At 36.8% G+C, this 20755-nt stretch overlaps 1 protein-coding gene across 1 annotated transcript in view; it reads left to right on the forward strand.

Annotated features, from left to right (window-relative positions):
- The first annotated feature begins 1590 nt into the window (after window positions 1–1590).
- FGD3 (FYVE, RhoGEF and PH domain containing 3) overlaps window positions 1591–20755 on the forward strand; it is a 189073-nt gene continuing 169908 nt past the window's right edge. Inside the window, exon 1 of the mRNA XM_031961088.1 lies at window positions 1591–1930. Coding sequence (XP_031816948.1) covers window positions 1894–1930 — 37 coding nt within the window. The 5' untranslated portion in view covers window positions 1591–1893. The remainder of the gene's footprint in view (window positions 1931–20755) is intronic.

Consider the following 20755-nt stretch of genomic DNA (forward strand, 5'->3'; position numbering starts at 1 on the left):
CATATTGGATTTAATATATATTTTAAGATGTATTGGATTGCTTGTCATTTGGAAGGAAGGAGTGGGGGGGAAGGAGGGGAAACTCTGAAACACAAGGCTATGCAAAGGTCAATGTTGAAAAATTATCCATGCATGTTTTGAAAATAAAAAGCTTTAAAGACTAAAAAAAGAGAAAAAAAAAGATTAGTCTCCTAGCAAAAGACATGGTTCAACGTTATAGTGTACTCCCTTTCTGTTGGGTAAATTGTGAGTTCCACTAAGAAACTTGTCTTTCATATGCTCTCCCACTCTTTCACATTTACCATTCTGGTATCTATTGTATCCCATCATTTTGTCTGTAACCTCTTCCTTAAACAAATCTATCTTTTGCCAAAGAGAATGGCAATTGTGAATTCTTCACTTGACTAAACGCCAACTTTTGGTGCTTTTCCTAAAGCACATCATTTGGTGCCTAAATAACATTTGGTGCTGCGACAGCCACATCACTTTCCATCTCTCACCTTCTCTGTTTTATTTTCCAAGGTCCTTTTTGGACTGGATAGCCTATGATTCTGTATACACCTGCCAGATTTTGCAGTGAATGAGCCAGTTTAACTACTGGAGAGAAGCTCTTATGCCAAAGAACAAGTATAATTTACTCAATGTTCTGTGGGCCCAGCCACTGATTTTAATTGGTTTGTGTTCATTTGCATCTCAAAAGATTATGCATGAAGTAATTGTCCATTTTGTTAGCTTACCCACATCTACTTCTTCCCTTGATTCACTAGAGACATGAGCTGAGAAAATACCAGGAACTGAAGTTCAAACCTTGAACTTTTGTCCAAAAGCAAATAGAAAAAAGGCTAAAGTTAAAACGATCCCTCCCTCTCTCTTTCCCTCTCTCCCTTCTTCCTTCTTCCTCGATCCCTTTCTTTTCTTCCTCCCCTCCCTCTCTCCTTCCGCTCTTTCCTCTCTCCTTCCCTCTTTTCCTTCCTTCTTTCCCTCCCTCCCTCCTTCCTTCTTTCTTCAGTGTGCCTAGTCTTACAGCCCTAGTTCGGAAAACTGTACATAATCACGTGAGGAGGAGATTGGTTCAATGAAAAGAGCGCTAGAGACTTGGAGCCAGCAGTCCTAAATTAGAATCTAAGCTCCTTCACTCACTATGGTTGCTCAACCTTTCTAGCCAGTTTCCTCGATAAAATGGGGATAATGATACTTTCACTATTTGTCTGTAGGGGTTGTTGTGAGAAGACGATTTATAAGAAAACCGTAAAGCTCTAAGAATTGTTAAGGATGAAGAAGATAGGAACGGAGAAGTAACAAAGCAGACTTTAGCTCCGGGGTTCTGGGCACTAAGGCTAAAAAGGAGCTCGGCAGAGGACGGGCAGATGGAGGGAGTGTCCTTGGAGAAGTTAGCGGCTTAGGATCTGGAGCTCAGCGGCCCGAGCAGTTCCCGGAGCCTCTTTCGCCTCAATGACCTTCTGGGCTGCAGCCCGGGCCCGGACCCGCCGAAGCCCCGAGGCCAATGTGGGGGCGGGGGCTAGGGACGGCAGTAGGGGAGGAGCCGGCCGGTCGGGCGGCCGAGGAGGCGGGGGTGGTCTGACGGCGGGGGCCGGACTCTGGGCTGGCGGGCGGGGATTGAGCCCCCTCGGGAGCCTAGGGCGGCGCGCGCCGAGCCCTCCCCCCCGCCCCCAGCCTGGCGGGGCCGAGTTTGGGGGCTGGCGGTAGCGGCGGCGGCGGGAGGGAGCCCGGGAGTCAGCGAGGCCGCCCGGCCGCCCGCGCTGCTGGCGAGATGCGGTCCGGCTCCGCGCTGTTTTGGCTGCTTCGCTTGAGGTGGTCCCTAGGGCGCCAGAGCTCCGGGACCCCAACCTGGACTCGGATTTCCCCTTCCCCTTCTCGTTCCCTGCTCCTGGCATGAATAGAAGAGCGGGGGGCGCCATGGAGGCGGAGGGTGAGTTGGGAGAGGGGAGGAGAGAGGAGGGGGCGGGGAGGGGGGGCAGGGAGGGAAGGAAGCTGAGTTTGGACCCGCCCCTGGAGCAAAGTGGGATAAGGAAAGGGGGGGGGGGGGGTCGGTATGTGCAGTTCGGGAATAATAGATTTAGTGCTGTGGGGGCCCTTCGGGATCGTGTAGGTCAATCTCTGCATTTTACAAAAATGGAAACTGAGGTCCACGGGCTCTTCCTCCCACTTTGCCCGGTTGGATCGTGTGCCTTTGCTTAAGAGCAACAATCCTATTCATCCGGTTTGATGAAAAGGCCCACCGGAGGTCATCCAGACTGTGCCAGGATCTCGGTCTATGTCTCAGTTTCAGACTCGATCCAGGGAAAGTGGGCTATTTCTCCCCATCCTGTCGGAGTCTCTTCCCCCACTCCTCACCCCAGCCTCCCGTCATTCCCACCTTGGAAATGAGGCTACTTGGGAGTGGAAATGTTAATGCAGAAGCAGCCTTAAGATTTTTATGGTGTTACTCTTTGTAACTAAAGTAAATGGGTATCCATGCAGGCCCTTGTCCTAAGAGCCCCCACTAAAACTATTTTAAACCGGTCTTGGAGGTTGGTTTTTGCAGGAGACTTGAATGAGAACAACTCGTAAAAAACAAACAAACAAAACTTTTAACGTAGAATGGAAGAGAAGAAAACTTTCCGGGGCTAAGGAAGCATTGATACTACTCTTCCTTGTTCTTACCCTGCTCCTCATCTTCACCCCTTCCCACCTGCAAGGGGGGGAGCTCTGTGATTGGAGCCCAAAGTTCTTACTCAGGGGTGCTTCTCCTATCTGGAGCCCTTTCAGAAAAGCTGTAGGTGTAGGTAACAGTCTGGCAAATTCTTATTCTTCTAAGCCTCCCTCAGTTATATAGTCGTTACCCCCAAAGGGGGGCCAGAGAACTCTAGTCAGCCTTTTCCCTAAAATAATGAAAGATGTCATTAAAGAAAACAGTAAAGTATCCAGAGGGAGCAAGGTGTATTGGGAAATATGGAATTGGATTTTGAAGATCTGACCTTAAATCTTGTAAATCTCTTATTTCCTTTGCTCTGTTGGGCATTCTCATCTCTACACTCAGTTTCTCATTTGTATGGTGAAGAAAAGAGGTTGGTTGACCACTAATTTTTCTTCCATCTCTAAATGCTTAAGTAGTTTGCCACCCTGTTTGGGAGACTGGATTCAGAGAGTTTCTTCCCCCCAAGGGCAACTTGCCATTCAACTCTACTGTATATTACAAGTCAGCTCTCAGGCATGGGAGGATACAGGAGCTTTTTTCTAGCTTTATTAACTAGGTTCAAACCAATCCAACAAGCAGTTATTAAGCATCTGGTACTTACTAAATTTTGAGCTAAACAGTGAGGATATAAAGAAAAAATATAAAACTCTCCTCTTTCAAGTACCTTATATATTGGAAGATCAGTAGATAGGAAATAAAACATAGCAAATAAGAAAATACAAAGATTATGCAAATACATTTTCTTAAGGCAGAAGTATGACTGATTATGCTTTAGAAGAAGGGTTTGTGGGCCCTTGTAACAATCAATTGATCAATAAACATTTAAGCCAATACTATGTGCCAGGCACTGTAAGTGCTAAGGGCACAAAAAAAGCTGAAGGCAGTCCCTGGCCTCAAGAGACTTACAAACTAATGGATTGGATCCTTAGAACCTAGCACAGTGCTTGACACATTAGCTGAAACTACAGCTGAACTGTCAAATTCCTTAGTGAAGCAAATAACTAGATGAAAATTCATTTGGAATACTATTAAGTGTGGGACATTTTTTTTAAAAAAGAAAAACTCAATTGGAAAATGTTTTTAAAAATCAATAAAAATACAATTCAACATAATGTTAATTTGTGATTTTCTAAGTTAATATGGCACCATCAGGCATCCTATTCTATTTGAATTCCATATTACTGAGTTATAGGATATATCGAATATGAATTCAGCTTCTTTGGGATACTGGAACATTGATTTATTAACCCAGATATTTGGATATGTTTTGAGTGACAAGCCAGGGAAGTTCACACTGCTACCTTGAAATGAATCAGTGCCTGACCATCATAAATTGCAAGAGAATGGAAATTCATAATCACTTGGTTCTTTCCCAGTGTTTGTTGATGGACAGATTTTCATCTCCTGCTTTACTTATCCCTGTGATTTAGTGACAGCATCTGCTGAGGTAAAAATCCTTTCCATTTCTTACACTTCCCATTCTGTCACCTGGATCCATCTCAGCCCCACAGTTCATATCACCCTCTCTTCTTCTTTTTCATTTTACCCTCTAGAAAACCAACTCTAATTAAAAAAACAAGCTTTTTTTTTTTTTTTTTTTTTAACAAACTTTCCTTCTTTTTGGATGTATTTATTTTTTTCCTCTTTCCATTTTCTCATCTCTCCAGAAAGCAGTTCCTTTCTAATTATTCTTCCCAATGCTAAATATTCATCTTTCATTTCTCCTCATTTTTTGAGTTTTGATTCCCACTATCCTTTTCAGATAGACCCTTTTCTACCATTATGTAACACTCTCTCTTTCCTTGAGGTTTTCTCTCTGTGTCCATACTACCCAGTCCACATCTTTGTGGCAGTGATTTGCTGACCTACATTTTGTTTCTCTTTTCTTGAGGACTTCAATATCTGGCTCACAGATATATCCACTCTAACCTTTGCCCTCAGATTTAAGGATGTTAATACTCACATTGTTGTGTCCCAAACACCCTGATCTACCGGTTTTCTTAAGTTTCATGATCTGAACCTGAAGGTTCAGGTTCAGCAACAGCAGAGATAACCATATTCTTGTATCACCATCTGTTCAATTAACTGTGTCACCAGAATTCTGAAATTCCTTTCTCTAATAACAGTCTTTCACTTTGTCTCACTCCTCCTAAACCTCTTTTTCATCATCACTATGCTATCCAAGCCCTTTACCCTTCCTTATTCCTCTAGTTCATCTCACTCTTCTCTCTTCCCAGTCTTGATCCTATCTGTGGTTGACCAATTTAATCATATGCTATTATATATTTTATAACTATCTTCTAGCTTTAGTCCCTTATCCTCTTTTCGTATATCTAGTCATACCTTGGTTAGTGATAGTTTAGGGTTACCCCATCACCTATCTTCCTATTCTACTGCTAAAGAAAACCACAATTGTGTCAAGTAGTTATGCTACACATTTATGTTATCTTATCTCTCTAGGTCCTAGCAGCAACATGTTAATTCTTCCCTGTTTGACTTTATCACACTCTCCCAAGGTCAGGCCAAGTCCCTAAGGACCACCTAAAAATAGAGTCAGGATGTGACTCTGTAGTAGTGTTGGGATGTTTAAAGCCAAATTAGCCATATTACTTATCTGTTGCCTCATGGATGCTGTGAGTCAAATGAAATGACAAGACATTGGAATATGGTGGAAAGAATATATAGTTTTGGAGGTAGGGGACCTGGTTCAGATGTTTGCTCTGCCTCTTGTCAGGTGAGTGATTGTGGACATCTAACCATCTCTGTTCAGTGAGGATGGTAATAATTACACTACTTTTCTTCTCACAGTTGTTGTGAGGAAAATTCTTTGTGAATCTTAAATCACTATAGAAATGAGTTACTACTGATAATGGATATTTGGGGAAGAAGTTTTTGGGCTTGGCGTTTATTCAGTCAACAAGCATTTATTCAGTACTAAACATACAAATAAACATAAAACCCAAAGTCTCTTCTGTCCAGAAGTTCACATTCAATAAGTGGAAGTTAACATGCAACCAGATAGTAAACTGGAAGTAATCTCACAGGGAAAGCAGAAATAGGATGGAAATGGGGGAAGAGGCCTTTTGCAAAAGGTAGCATTAAGCTGAGTTTTTAGGTCAGCTAGAAGTGAGGAGAGAGAGTTTTGGCAATTGGGGACATCCAGGAAGGACTTCATGGAGTCTCTCAAAAGTCATGAAGTTGAAAGATGAGATGTATACTCTGACCTGCATGAAGGAGATTAGAACAGGAAAGTAGGAAGGGGCCAGATTGTGAAGGTATTTAAAAGCAAAATGGGATTTTATATTTGATTCCTGAAGTAACAGAGACACTGAAATTTACTGAATGGCCAGGAGTACATAGGACAAAGGCTTAATAGTCCAGTACTGATTCTCTGGGGGAAGTTCCTATTTGTACTGCTGAAGAGCCTCCTAAAATAGTTTTACTTATTCCAGAAGTCTTTTTGACAAATTAAAAAGATTCTTTCTGTTTGTAGATGGGTAGAGAGGGTAGCAACCTCATATCTCTTTCTTCTCCTTCCTTATATGGAAGAGATGAGCTCCTAGTAGAAAGAAGTTATTCCTTTGTTTTTGAAGAGGACCAATGACATCACTGGTGATGTCTTGACTTGTGTGTGAATTGGACTTAAGTGAGGCACTACGCAAAATCATCAGCCTCACCCCTTTTTTCCCTGAATCATCAAAATCCAGTGGCAGGACAAAAGTCAAGACAACTTGTGGTGGCCTAGAATGTGATAGATAACCTTGAAGTCTTGAATACTGGACCAAGTTCTAAGTATTATTCAGTACTGTTGATTGATGACTTTTTGTCTCAGACTGAGCCCCAATCGTTATTGAGCTGAGTGGTCTTAGGCATTGTCATCATTGCCTAGCCATCTCTATGAGCAAATAAAGCACAAGAGAGGGTAGGGAACATGGGTCTTATCTGACCATATAATCTAGTTTATTTAAGGGAAATTAAGGTGGCTGCTTAATTCTTGTAAGAAAGCAGGAGAGGAAGAGGATTAATAGGCATGAATATAGTGATTTGGGGACTCATCTAAAGGTGATAATTAAACTCAATTGGATGAATGAAAGGTAAGGGAGAAAAGAGATTCCAGGAGAGAATCTTGTATATATATATGGGAAGAACACCTATATTTAGTTGAATAGAAATGAAGAAAAAACAACCCAACAAGTAAGAGAAATATCACAGAAAGTGCAGACTTTGGAGGAGTTCTGGCAATGAGAAGAGATCTATATGATGATAATTTGATGGGACAGTAGGGCTAAATGAATAAGGATAGGAAATGCTTGCATCAAGGCTTTTTTGTTCATGCTTCCATCCCCACCTTTCTCAATCTTAGTCCATACTCAAGGGCTGTGTCTTTCACCAAGCCTATGGGATCATAGGATTTTGAACAAGAAAGTAAATGAGAGAATTGAGTCCCAGAATAAAAAAAAGCAAGTAATTTGAACTTCTGTCTTTTGACTCCAAAGATAGGACTCTTTCTATTATATATCACATTCCTTCCTAATTGGTTGTTTCTTCTCTATCTTCTGAATTCCTCATGGTATTTTTTTTTCTAGGCAAGTATCCATTAGTGTATTCTTTATTGCACTGTACTTCTTTGTATAGTTGTCAATCCTCTCTCCAAAATAACAACAAAAACAACGATGATAAAGAAGATGACAACCACCCCTTACCTATAAGTTACTCCATCCAGCCTAGGGGCTTTCTGGGTTTTGTTTGTCTCTCTCTGTCAATAGGAGGCAGTGGAGGGTCCCACTCTTAGGAGTATTTGATAAAGAACCAAGGTCCATGGGCACCCATCTGCTGTTTACACTTTTAAGATGAATTTCTTGAGAGGTTTGATATCAGAAGACTTGAATTCACATTTTTCCAACTGTAGGGCTGCCATTCTACGTGCTAATCTGGCTGCTTTTTGAACGAATTGAGAAAGATCCTGTGATACAGGGAAAACCTATTGGCTTTGTAGTTAGAGAACATGGATTCAAATTCCATCTTTAACACTTAGTACTTTTGTGACTTTGGACAAGTCATAATTTCTTTCACCTTAGACTCCTCATTTGTAAAATGAGATTTCATTAGATGATCTATGGGATCCCTTCTGGTTCTATGTTTGTGAGCCCCTGTCCCTTTCTTTCTATACAAAATGGGAAAAAAATGCATATACTGGTATCTCTGTCTACATAAAGTCCTAAAAGTCTTAGTGCAACTTTAAGTTTTAATAAACTTACAGAGTTATCAAATTAAGCTAATTGTAATTAAAGCTTTTTATTTTCAAAACATATGCATGGATAATTTTTCAACATTAACCCTTGCAAAACCTTGTGTTCCAATTTTTCCTCCCTAACCTCTCCCCCCAGATGTCACATAATTCAATATATGTTAAACATGGTGAAAATATATGTTAAATCCATTATATGCACATATTTATATAGATATCTTGCTACACAAAAAAACAAATCAAAAAGGGGAAAAAAGATAAAGAAAATAAAATGCAAGCAATCAACAACAAAAAGAGTGAAAATGCTATGTTGTGATCCACACTCATTTCCCACAGCCCTCTCTGTGGGTGTAGAAGGCTCTCTTTATCACAAGATCATTGGAACTGGCCTGAATGATCTCCATGTTCATCAGAATTGATTGTGTTGTTTTTATGTACAATGATCTCCTGGTCCTGCTTGTTTCACTCAGCATCAGTTCATGTAAGTCGCTCCAGGCCTCTCTGGAATCATCTTGCTGATCATTTCTTATAGGACAATAATATTCTGTAACATTCATATACCATAACTTATTTAGTCATTTCCCAAATGATGGGCATCCACTCAGTTTCTAGTTTCTTGCTACTACAAAAAGGGCTGCCACAAATATCAAATTAAACTATTAATTGATCAACTAAAGCTTAAAATTGGAATAAGACTTTTGAGACTCTGTGTATATGTATATGTGTATATGTATATAAAATCACATAAAGAATGCTAACAGATAAATACTATAGGCTAATGTTTTAGTGTATATTACCTGACAGGAGTTATGTGGTGTAGACATGAGTGTTGAGCAATTATCTCTGGCAAACTATTTTTAAAAGGATAACAGTAACAATAGATTTTTATTTTGATTTTACAAAACTCTTTATATGTATTATCTCGTTTGATACTTTAAAAATCACTTAGAAGGACTATTAAATGGGTGCCAACATTATGAAGACATGAATATGAATTCTTTTGAGTGCTAAATAAGAGAGATAGTGTGGCATGGGGATACTGCTTGTGTCTCAGAAAAATGACTTCACACATTGGTGCTCCATGCAGCAAAGTTATAGATGAAGGAGCTCCCTAAACTCATGAAATCATCAATCCAATAAAAAAACAGCTAAATAAACAATTTTGTTTTTACTGTGATTCTGTTTCCATTTGCACAGGCCATTTTATTCTTTGAAGATTGTTTCCATTTTGATAGAAGATGAAATTTAGTTTGTTATTTATTCATATATATGCATTCATTATATAATATCTTTTCTCCAAAGAGTTCCAGGTGCTGGTCTACTGCTTTAGCTGGTTGTGTTTGAAAATGATCATTCTGAAGATAAAAGACTGATCTCCCACTTTGGGTTTCTGCCAAGTCACTATGGGGAAATAGAACCTTCTCAGATCTGAATAACATTTTTTGATAGTCATATTCTTCCCAAAAGCTGGGGCTCTGTTGCAGAGGTGTATGGTTTAGTTTGGATCATTGTTGGAAAACAAATATTTAAACTCCATCTTTCTGAAGAGAGCAAATCACCAGGCAGCATTGTAAATATTCTGGAGTCCTTGTCTGAAGGAGTCAGAGAATTTCAGTTTAAATAGAGATCCAGTTATTTCATGCTTATATCAGAATAAACCTTTGTTAATATGTAGGCATATCTAAATACTCTGTGTGCTAAGAAAACACTTGATAGAGACTGGAGTTCTTTTTATAGCAAAAGTGTATATTTAGGATCCTAGCATTTTAGTGTTAAAAGGACTTTTGAGATTGTCTAATTGAACTGCTTCATTTTATGAGACAAAAACTTGCATCTGCCCCAAAGAGGAAATAACTTGTCTAGAATCACACAGAAAGAAGGCAGTTAGTGGCTGACCTAGGACCAGAATCTTGGTTTTCTGATTCCCAGGGCAGTGTTAGGTCCTTAACAATATAATATATATTAAAAAACAAAACAAAACAATAATAGCTTTTTGTTTTTCAAAATACAAAGATAGTTTTTACAAGCTAATTGTACAATATTTCAGAGTCTGATTCTTTTTGTACAGCAAAATAACGTTTTGGTCATGTATACTTATTGTGTATCTAATTTATATTTTTGTATATTTAACATCTACTGGTCATCCTGCCATCTAGGGGAGGGGGTGGGGGGGTAAGAGGTGAAAAATTGGAACAAGAGGTTTGGCAATTGTTAATGCTGTAAAGTTACCCAAGCATATATCCTGTAAATAAAAGGCTATTAAATAAAAAAAAATAAAAATAAACAAAACAAAACAAAACAAAACAAAGATAGTTTTTAACATTTACCCTTGCAAAATCTTGTGTTCCAAATTTTTCTCTGTCCTTCCCTCCCCTTCCCCCTTTCTCCCTCCTCTAGACAGCAAGTAATCCAATATAGGCTAAACGTGCAGTTCTAAACATATTTCCACATTTATCATACTGCACAAGAAAAATCAGATCAAAAGGGGAAAAATGAGAAAGAAAAAACAAACAAGCAAACAACAACAACAACAAAGGTGAAAATGCTATGCTGTGATCCACGTTCAGTCTCCATTGTCCTATCTTTGGATGCAAATGGTTCTCTCTATCACAAGTCTTTTGGAATTGGCCTGAATCACCTCATCAACATACTATTTTTCAGAGAATGAATGTGGTGTGACCCTGACTTGCCCTGGGCAAGTCACTTAATCCTTATTGCCTTCCTCCCCACTAAAAATAAATAAATAAATAAAATGAAAGTGACAGTTTTATAATAGGAAGTCATCATGAAGAGATCCTTCTAAATGCATTATTTTCAATTTTCCTTAAAGATAAACAGTTTTAGTTCAAGGCATCATGATGGGTATCAAGTGGATGGAGCAGTGGCCTTAGTGCGAGAATCAGGAAGAACCGAGTTCAGTCTTAGCTCTTTTTATCTATGTGCCGGGAGACAATATACTATGCAAATCTCTAAGACTACAGGTTAAAAGGACAGTAGCTACTTGTCCCTTTACCTATAGAATCAGATCTGACTCCTCTTTCTCCCCCCTCCTCCCCACCCCATGTGGCAGTGCTTTGTATTTATTTGTTTTTATAATTTTCTGAAAGATATTCCCAAACATTGGCTGATTCTATGTGTCTACCTCAAGAGAAACACATATCTGAGTTATCTGACACTAGTGTCTCCATGCAAAAAGGTAGACACTTTCACCTGTCAAGATCTGCTATTTAAAAGGGGGATCTGGATGTTTTTATGACTTTGCATGAAGGACAGAATTGGGATCAATAGGGGGATGTCCTAGGCTAGTGCTTTTATTGATATACTTCATTGACACCACCTCCCAGGTGACCTTTTCCCTTTTCTCATTTAGGGCTTCTTTTTTCTTGATTCTTTCTATGAACCTGAATCCCTTTGCAAACTTCATCAGCATAAACACATCAAGACACATCTAGGCAAGACTGTGGCAATCTTGTTTTCAATATGCTATAACATGTTTTACAATGTATCACATAACCTTGGGCTTAGAATGGAGCCTTATATGGAAATATATTAACCTAAAGCTTTTTCAGATTAAAGAAAAATTCAGCATCTTATAGGAACCATTTCCCCTAGATTTCTTGTGAATTTAGTAAAATACTATTACCTAGAACAATGATTCTATTTCTGTGGTATTCAAGATTGCATCTTATTATATTTTATATTATTATTTTTTAAATTCTCATATTGAAATTATTTAAACTCACTTAAGACACTGCCATAAAGCATGTTTAGGGAAAATGGTAGAGGTTATCCTACAATGAAAATAAAGACAGAGTATCAAAACATCTGAAGGTTTGGGAAATTATTAGTCTGAAGCTTAGGATTATATTTCTATTTGCTGGGTATCTATGTCATTTTTTAAATATTAATAGTTACCAGATTTTAAAGTGAGAAAGGACCTTAGAGATCATCTGATCCAGATTCTTCATGATTTGCACAAGACCATACAGCAAATTAATGGCAAAACTGGGACTAGAATCTAGGTATCATGACTCCTAAGTGCTCTTTCTAGTATTACTATAGTTGTAATATGCTGATGGATCTATGATCTCATTGATAAAGTGAGTTTATTCCCTCCAACAGGGCAGGTAACAACTTGTGCATGCCTACTCTTGTGTTTGATTTATCAATAGCTTCCCATAAATCCTTTGCTGATTCCTAAGGATTTTCTAAGTATACTATCATGTCATCAGCAAATAGGAATAGTTTTGTTCCCTCTTTGCCTATTTTTATTCTTTTAATTGCTTTCTCTTCTCCTACTGCTTTTGTTAACATTTCTAGAAATAAAGTATTATATAGGACAAAGGACCATTTTTGCTTTATTTTTGTATTAACTGTGAAAATTTCTAGTGTATATGCATATGTTTGCTTTTAGTACTGTTCTTTGTAGACAAACTTTTTTAAAGTCTAGATGAGAGATGTGCCTTTTTAAAAGCTTTTTCTCCCTACATGGATTAAGATAATCATGTAGTTTTGGATGTTTTTGTCTTTAAATATAATTAATTATGTTGCTTTCTTTGTGTTGAACCATTCATGCATCCCTAGTATAATTTCAACTTGGTTATAATAATTTTTTTTGAAAAAAATTACTGTAATTTTCCCCCTCAATAGTATTTTATTTTTTCAAATATATGCAAAGACAGTTTTCTCATTTTTGTAAGATTTTGTGTTCCAATTTTTTTCTCCCTCTCTGCTACCTCCTCATTCCTCAAGAGAGCAAGCAAATGTATATAGGTTATACATGTACAGTCCTTTTAAACACATTTCCATATTTGAAATGTTGTGCAAGAACAATCAGACAAAAAGGGAAAAAAACTAGAAGAAAAAGCAAATAAAAAAAGTGAAGATACTATACTTTGATTGATGAATGTGTTCAGTCTTTGGATGCTGATGGCAGTTTCCATCCCAAGTCTATTAGAATTGTCTTGGATCACCACAATGCTGAGAAGAGCTAAGTTTATCAGAGGTGATCATCACATAATCTTGCTGTTACTATGTAGTGTTCTCCTGGTGCTACTTACTTCACTCAGTATTAGTGCAGTAAGTCTTTCCAGGCTTTTCTGAAATCAGCCTGCTAATCATTTCTTATAGAACAATAATATTCCATTGTATTCATGTATCGTAACTTATTCAACCATTCTCCAACTGATGGGCATCCTGTTTCCACTTCTTTGCCACTACATTTGCTACAAACATTTTTGCACATGTGGGTCCCCCCCCCCTTTTTTATGAGCTCTTTGGGATACAGACTCAATTACTATACTGTTTTTGTCAGAATTTTATTTAAAAATTTTAAATTGATATTCATTAATGATATTGGTCTACAGTTGTCTCTCTCCTCTCCCTCTCCCTTTGTCCTTGTTTTTCTCATTTCTTTCTGTCTCTCTATTTTATCCTTCCTTGGTTTAGGTATTAGTATTACATGTATTTCATAAAAGGGTCTCCATCTCTTTCTTTTAGAATAATTTGTGTATTATACATAGTAGTTCTTTAGATTTTTGATAGAATTCCCCTATAAATCTATCAAAACAAGATTTTTTGGTAGTTCTCTTTTTTCCTTTTTGAGATTAGATTAAGATTTTAAGATTAATCTTAAAATTATTTAAAATTTCTCTCAGCTGTACTTTTTGCTTATGTATTTTCTGTTGTTGATCGTAATTCTCCATTTTTCTTCTGTCCTTTGTTTTGTTAATGTGTAACTATTCATAGTAGGTTTTGATAATTTTTATTTCTTTTGGTTTTGTTGTGATTTTACCTTATTTTTTGTTTTGTTGATTTCATTTTCTGCCCTTTTAATCATTTGATCTAAAGGTTTATCAATCTGGTTAACCTTTTCAAAGATCCATGAATCCTTAAAAATATTTTTAGAATGAGATTTGGTTTTTATTTTAAATATTATCAATAAATTTTGTTTTTATGTCACCTTTCCCCCAAATATATCACTTTTCTTACTCTACCCAGTGAACTATTCTTTGTAATGCAGAATAAAAAGAAAGGGAAAAAAATGGTTTAGCAAAACTGACACAAAAATTAAATCTGATTGTATATATAATGTTATATGTCCATACTTTTACCTCTGAAAAACAAAAAATACTTTTAAAAATCTTGTAATTAATATTGGTTTTTATAGTTATGTAGAACTTTTTGTGATTTGTTCTTTTTTTTCTTTCCATTTGCATTGTTGCAGTCATTGGGTATATGCTTTTCCTGGTTCCCTTCATTACTTTGTATCAGTTCATAGAAATTTTTTGGTTTTAAGTTTTTTCTTAATTTTCATAATTTAAAAAAATAGTGCAATAATAGTGCAATAATATTTAATTATACTCACTACCACTTTTTTTTTTTAGGTATTTTTAAATCTATGGATATCCACTTTTTTTTCCCTAGTTCTTTGCTACCACAAAAAGTATTGCTATAAATATTTTAGAGTACATTATGTGAGACTCTTTCTTTCATCTTTGATCTCCTTGGGTATGCACCTAGCAGGGGTATTATTGGGTCAAAAGAAATGAACATTTTAGTAACTTTTTAGCATAATTCCAATTATTTTCTGAAACAGAACAATTCACAGTTCTGCCCAGAGTGTATTAGTGTATTATCTTTAAAAGAATAACATTTTGTTGCACCTCTTCTTTTTTAAAATTTAAAATAAGTGCAATTGATATCTTTCGATTTTAAATTACTTGCTTCTTCCCTCTTCAAACCATTAAAGATGCTCTTGATCAATCAAGGTAACTATATCTGTTTATGTATACACACAATTATCATAACATTTTTGTGGAATTGTAAAGGAAGGCATGTGGATCAATAGTTAATTAGTTGCTTTTGGGGGGAATAATAGTAACATTTGAACTCTCTTTCAAGTCTTTAGTATATTCTTTTCCTTCATATACCTTGAGAATTAACTGCTGTATTTCCTCAAAGTTATGTTTTTTTTTAATGCATCCTCTTTTTTTGCATATTGAATCTAATCCATGTAATTTTCTCAACTTTGTTTTCTTCAGTACCCTATCTATTTTCTTCATTTAGCACTTCCAGGATAGAATCCAGATGTGATGATTCCAATGTCATTGATGATGAAAACATTTTTGTAGACGATTCTGCAAATTTTAAAAATTTCATCTTTAAATACTGTCAGGATGATTTGATTTAGAAATCTTGTTAAGATTTCTACAAACTTGTTTTTCCTTCCTTATTTTATAAAACAACACTGCTTGTGATCTTCCACTATCCTCTTCTGCTCGTGATCTTCCACTATCCTCTTCTATAAAGTTCTTACAAATGAGTTTACATTCTAAACGGGTATTGTCCTTAGCTGCTATCTTTCTTACCTGGGAAGGAGACCACGTGTTAGCAGATGGATGCATTTCCTTGACTTTTTAAAATCTCTTCATTATGGTGATTGTTTTATATCATTTAAACTTCTTTAAGAAATTTTGGTAGTCTGTGGCAATGTCTGTTCTTGTGTCATATCAGTTTATCATCTTTTCAGCCTCAGTGGTTTTTAGAAATAGGTCTGTTATACCTTGTGGCACAACATATCTCATTCTTATTTTTTTCATACTTGTTCAGTATTGATTTTAGTTTTTCTTTAACAAGTCATCTCATTCATAAATGATTTCCACATCAGTAACATTTTTTCCTATCTGTTAAATACCTATTAAATATGACTAATATAGAAATATGTTTTACATGATTGCTTACATATGACCTATAATATCGCAGTGCTTACTATCTTAGGGCAGGGAAGCTGAGGGAGGGAAGGGGAAAATTTGTAATCCAAAATAAAAAAAAAAAAGACTTAAAAATTTACATGTAATTGGAAAAAATACAATAATATTTAAAAATAAAGTATCTGTTAAAAACAGGGTTTCTGAACCCATTTTAGTTTTACATTTTTATCAATAAACTGAAAGACATATATCCAATATCTATGGTATATTAAGTAGTGGGGACACAAAGGTAAAAAAGTCTCTGTCCTCAGGAGCTTATGCATTCTATTGGGGAGACAACATGTACAAATACATACAGCATGTACAAATTTATATGCAAAATACATTTTAGGGGGAAAGCAGTAACCCAGAGTTTTAGGTAATATTTATAACATCTAAGAGACAGGTGGATTGTCAACCACTACGAGGACTGGTACAGCCACAAGGCAACTTTCATTAGAAATGCACTTAAGGAGTGGTCATCCAGCTTCAGCCTGAAGACCTCCAAGGAAGGGAAGGTTCATTTTGTTTTGGGGCAGCTCTCATTGCTAGGAAGGTTTTCCTGATATCTAGGTTCAGTTAACCTTTTTACTAATTTCCATCTTGGGCAGCTAGGTGTGCCAGGCTTATAGTAAGACTCATCTTCTTCAGTTCAAATGTGGCTGCAGACACTTACTAGCCATTCGATTCTGAGCAAGTCACTAAATCCTGTTTACCTTAGTTTCCTCATCTGTAAAATGAACCCAGAAAAGGAAATGGCAAGCCACTTCAGAAGAAACTCCAAGAAAACCCTAAATGAGGCCATGAAGATTTGGACATGACTGAACAACAACAAAATGTGTCAGGTACTGTGTTAGGCCCTGGGAATATAGTATAGAAGTCCTCAAGGACTTTACATTCCACTAGTAGAATATAAGACATTTAGGGGAGGATGGTCAGGGAAAGGAGCTGTAGTCTAGGAAGTCTCTGGGGTTGTTATAGGAGCCAGAAGTTGATAGATTCTACATCTTTTCAAGTAACAATATTAATAGTGATTTGATTATTGTTCCCTGAACAAGAATTGAGGGGAAGCTTGGCATGCAGATAGCAGAATGCTATATAAGCCTGGCTCTTGTGTCCTGGGATATGGCTGGAAGGATGTGAGGCATAGTTTGGGTGCCTAGAATCTGAAAATGATTAGGAAGTCTCTGAGCGGGGATTGATGCATTCCCTGTTTATTCTAGCAGCTTTGTCTTGTTAAGTACCAAAGGGAGAGCTATAAAACCATCAAATATAGTGGCTTAAATTTACCAACAGATATAGAAGAACTTTATAAAGACAACTTCTGAATGGCTTTGAAAGAAATAAAGGAAGATTTGAACAAATTGGACTTATATCCCCTGCATATAGTTTATTGTTCAGTCGTTTCAGTCCTGTCTGACTTTTCATGAGCCTGTTTGGGGTTTCCTAATTTTTTTCTATTTTTTTTCCATTTGGGGTTTCTTTGACAGTGATACTGGAGTAGTTTCCTATTCCTTGGCTCATTTTACAGATGAGGAAACTGAGGTAAACAAAGTTAAGTGACTTGCCTAAGGTTATCTAAATTGTAAGTATCTAATGCCAAATTTGAACTCGGGAGGATCATTCCTGACATCAGGCCCAGCATTCTATCCAATAGCTGCCCTATAGTTAAGTTTAAACAATATAATTAAAATGCCAGTACTTTCCAACTTATAGATACAATGCAATCTTTTTTATTTTATTTTTTTATTTAGAAAATATATGCATGAGTAATTTTTTCAACATTGATCCTTAGACAAAAATTTCCCCCTTCCCTCCACCTCCTCCCCTAGATGGCAGGTAGTCCAATACATGTTAAATTATATGTTAAAGCCAATATATGTATACATATTTATGTAGTTTTCTTGCAGCACAAGAAAAATTGGATCTAGAAAAAAAGAAAAAGAAAACCTGAGAAGGAAAACAAAAATGCAAACAAACAATAACAAAAAGAGTGAAAATGCTATGTTGTGATCCACATTCAATTCCCATAATTCTCTCTCTGGATGATACAATGCAATCTTAATCGAAGTATTGGTGAATTACTTTGTGGAACAATAACTGACATTTTTAAATGTTTTAATATTTGTGAAGACCATATTATTATCTCATTGAATTCTATAAGAATCCTTTCAAGGAAGTAAAGCAGCTATTATTACCAACAGTTTATAGACGAAAAATCTGGGGCTCAGAGAAATAAAGTTGCTTATGATTGCAGCTGTTAAATGTTGGGGTATGGGGTGTGTGGTGGGAATTTGAAGCAAGGTTTTCCTAATTTGCTGCCTAGCCCTCTTCCCAGTATACTGTATTGCCTCTCCCATCATGGTGATAACATTTTTATGGAAAAATAAATGGGTAAGGATAACAAAGGGAATGGTCGAAAAGCTGATGAAATGGACCTTGCCTTGGTGGATTTCAAAACATTATAAAATGAAAATTATCAAAACTATCTAGTACTGAGGAAAAATAAACAAATGGATGACTGGAACAGAAAGATTCCAGAAATAGAACTATATATATACAAAGAGAGTCTGATAAACTGAGACACATTAAACTTTGGAAGAAAGGCACCATTAGTAAAAGTAATTGTAAAATTGATAGGCAGTGCATTAAAAATGAGTCTAGAACTATAACTTACGGTATATGCTTTAAGAAATTCCAAACAGATCAGTGAGTTGAATGGTTTAAAAAAGAAAAAAAAATGTTTGTCTCAGCTGTGAAAAGAAGATAAAACATTTTCTTTTTGAACAAATAAAAGTAATTATTGGGACAAATAGACTGATTAAATTCTACTTCAGTTACTAGATCTATGATCTAATTGATAATGTGTACTTTTATCATTAGTATAGATCATAACCTATCCATGTTTTTTCTTTTGTGATGTGTTGCTCTTGCTACGTGGCCCATCTTTTTTGCAGTTCATTGAACTCCTTGATGGTGAGTTTCATGCCAACTTTTTTGTGTGTACGCTAGGTCATTGTTACTTATGTGCCACTAACATATATAGTGGGTTTTTCCATTAGTCTTTGGGACACCAGTAGTTTTGTTTCTCTAGAAGGTGTGGTATTCCAGGAATTGTAGACATAGGCTCGCTGGTAATTGTATTTTGTTGGTGTTGTTTTGAGAGTTTGTTTTTTTTTAGTCCAGATTTATGATTTCATTGATGTAGGAAACTCCTTAGCATGAAAATTTGGTCCATTAATGAAGATCAGCAAGCTATTTTCAATTTAAAATTTACTAAGTTGTCTGGACCTTCATAGTTAAACAATTTGCCCATGTTTGCAAAGTTGGTACATGTCAGAAGCCAGATTTGAACCTGGGTATTTCATCTACTATACCATGTTACTTTTGGGTAAGAAAATTGCTTCTGCCAGTGCCAATTGATGTATTCCGCACTTTAAAGTTAAGAGAGTTGCCCATATCATAAAGAGGTTCAGTGACTAGTAAAGTGGTTACAGCCAGTATGGATCAGAGATGGGCCTTGAACCCTACCTACTCTTCCTGGTTTTGTACTTGTTCTCTCTACCCTGCAGAATGCTTGATAAGGCTGAAGAAAGGACCAGATTGAAACTAAAATGGGGTTTGGGGATTTTCCTGAAAATTCTGTAGATTTTCCTTATTTACACCCTTTCTACATACATTGCAGGGAAAATGAAGATTTGGGAGCATATACAACATTTCTTGCATGGAATTCTAAACTATTTTAAAGATGTATCTTGACATGTGGGCTGTAAATCATAAAGATTTTTGAAAATGAAATGAGAACTATGGTTTATAGGAAGATGACTGATGACTGGTCATTTTCAAATGTTGAAGTTGTAACTATGGCAGAAGTGGCTGTTCCCAAAACATGATTTAGAGTGGTAATTTAGGGTGTGTACTTCCTCCTTCATTTCAACCAGAATTTCTCTCATCTTTGAAGCAGAATTCTTCCCCTCCTTTCTGCTCCCTTCTCCTTGTCTCTCTTCCTTCTCCTTCTCTCCCTCCCTCTTCTTCTTTCTCTCTCTCTGTGTTTCTCCTTCCCTCCCTCCCTCCTTCCCTCTCTCTCTTTTTCTTCTTTCCTTCCCTCCCTCTCTCCTTTCTTTTCTCCCTTTTCCCCTTATTCCTTTTCTCTCTTTTCTCCTCTCCTCTCCCCTCCCTTTTCCTCTCCTTTCTCTTCCTCTCCACTCCTCCTCTTCATTTCTCCTTTCTGTTCTATTCTTTTCCTTTCTTCTCCTCTTTTTTTTTTTTTTACATGTGAAGAAACTGAGACCCAGAGAAAGAAAGTGACTTGCCCAAGCAATGCTAGATCTGGAATCAGGTTCCGTTTTGGGCTGTGCCATTTCTTAACTGTATGATAGTCACCTAATTTTCTGAACTTTTCATTTTTCATCCATAAAATGAAGGGTGGGACAAAAGTAACCTGACTTCATCTTCCAACTCTAAATCTGTTATCCTTTGACACAGAAAGCTAATGCCTGAGCCAGAATTTCAATTCAAGTTTTTGGAATCCTAGGCTGGCTCTTTCCATTGTATCCTGCCAAGTTTGTGTTGTATAAATTACTTTAAAGTATCAAAATGCATTCAGACTACAACTTAGAGACTGTGTATCAAAAGTTTGTTTGTAACTTTGTTGTTTGGAACTCAGAAGATATTTTCCTATAGGAAAGTATTGTTCATGGTGGTGAGGTTTCCCAAGCTAACCCATGAAAGCTGGTTTAACCCATAATGTAGAACCAGATTTTTCTTCTGGTACTCCATAATGAAGCAGATTATAACCCAGTGGATAGGATGCCACATTTGGAGTCAGAATGCATAGAATTACAGAATCTCAGAGCTGGTAGGAGCTTCAAAGGCCATCTAGTCCAACCCCTTCCTCCCAAAGTGGTCATGCAGCCTCTACTTGAAGACCTCTAGTAATAGGGAACTCACTACCTCTTATGGCAGTTCATGTACTTTTAGATGGCTCTTTACAATAGGAACCTAAATTTTTCTGCAACTTCCTTTACTTCCACTGAATGCTACAACTTCTACCTTCTG

Source organism: Sarcophilus harrisii, chromosome 1 (genome assembly GCF_902635505.1).
Source record: "Sarcophilus harrisii chromosome 1, mSarHar1.11, whole genome shotgun sequence".
NCBI classification, from domain to species: Eukaryota; Metazoa; Chordata; class Mammalia; order Dasyuromorphia; family Dasyuridae; genus Sarcophilus; species Sarcophilus harrisii.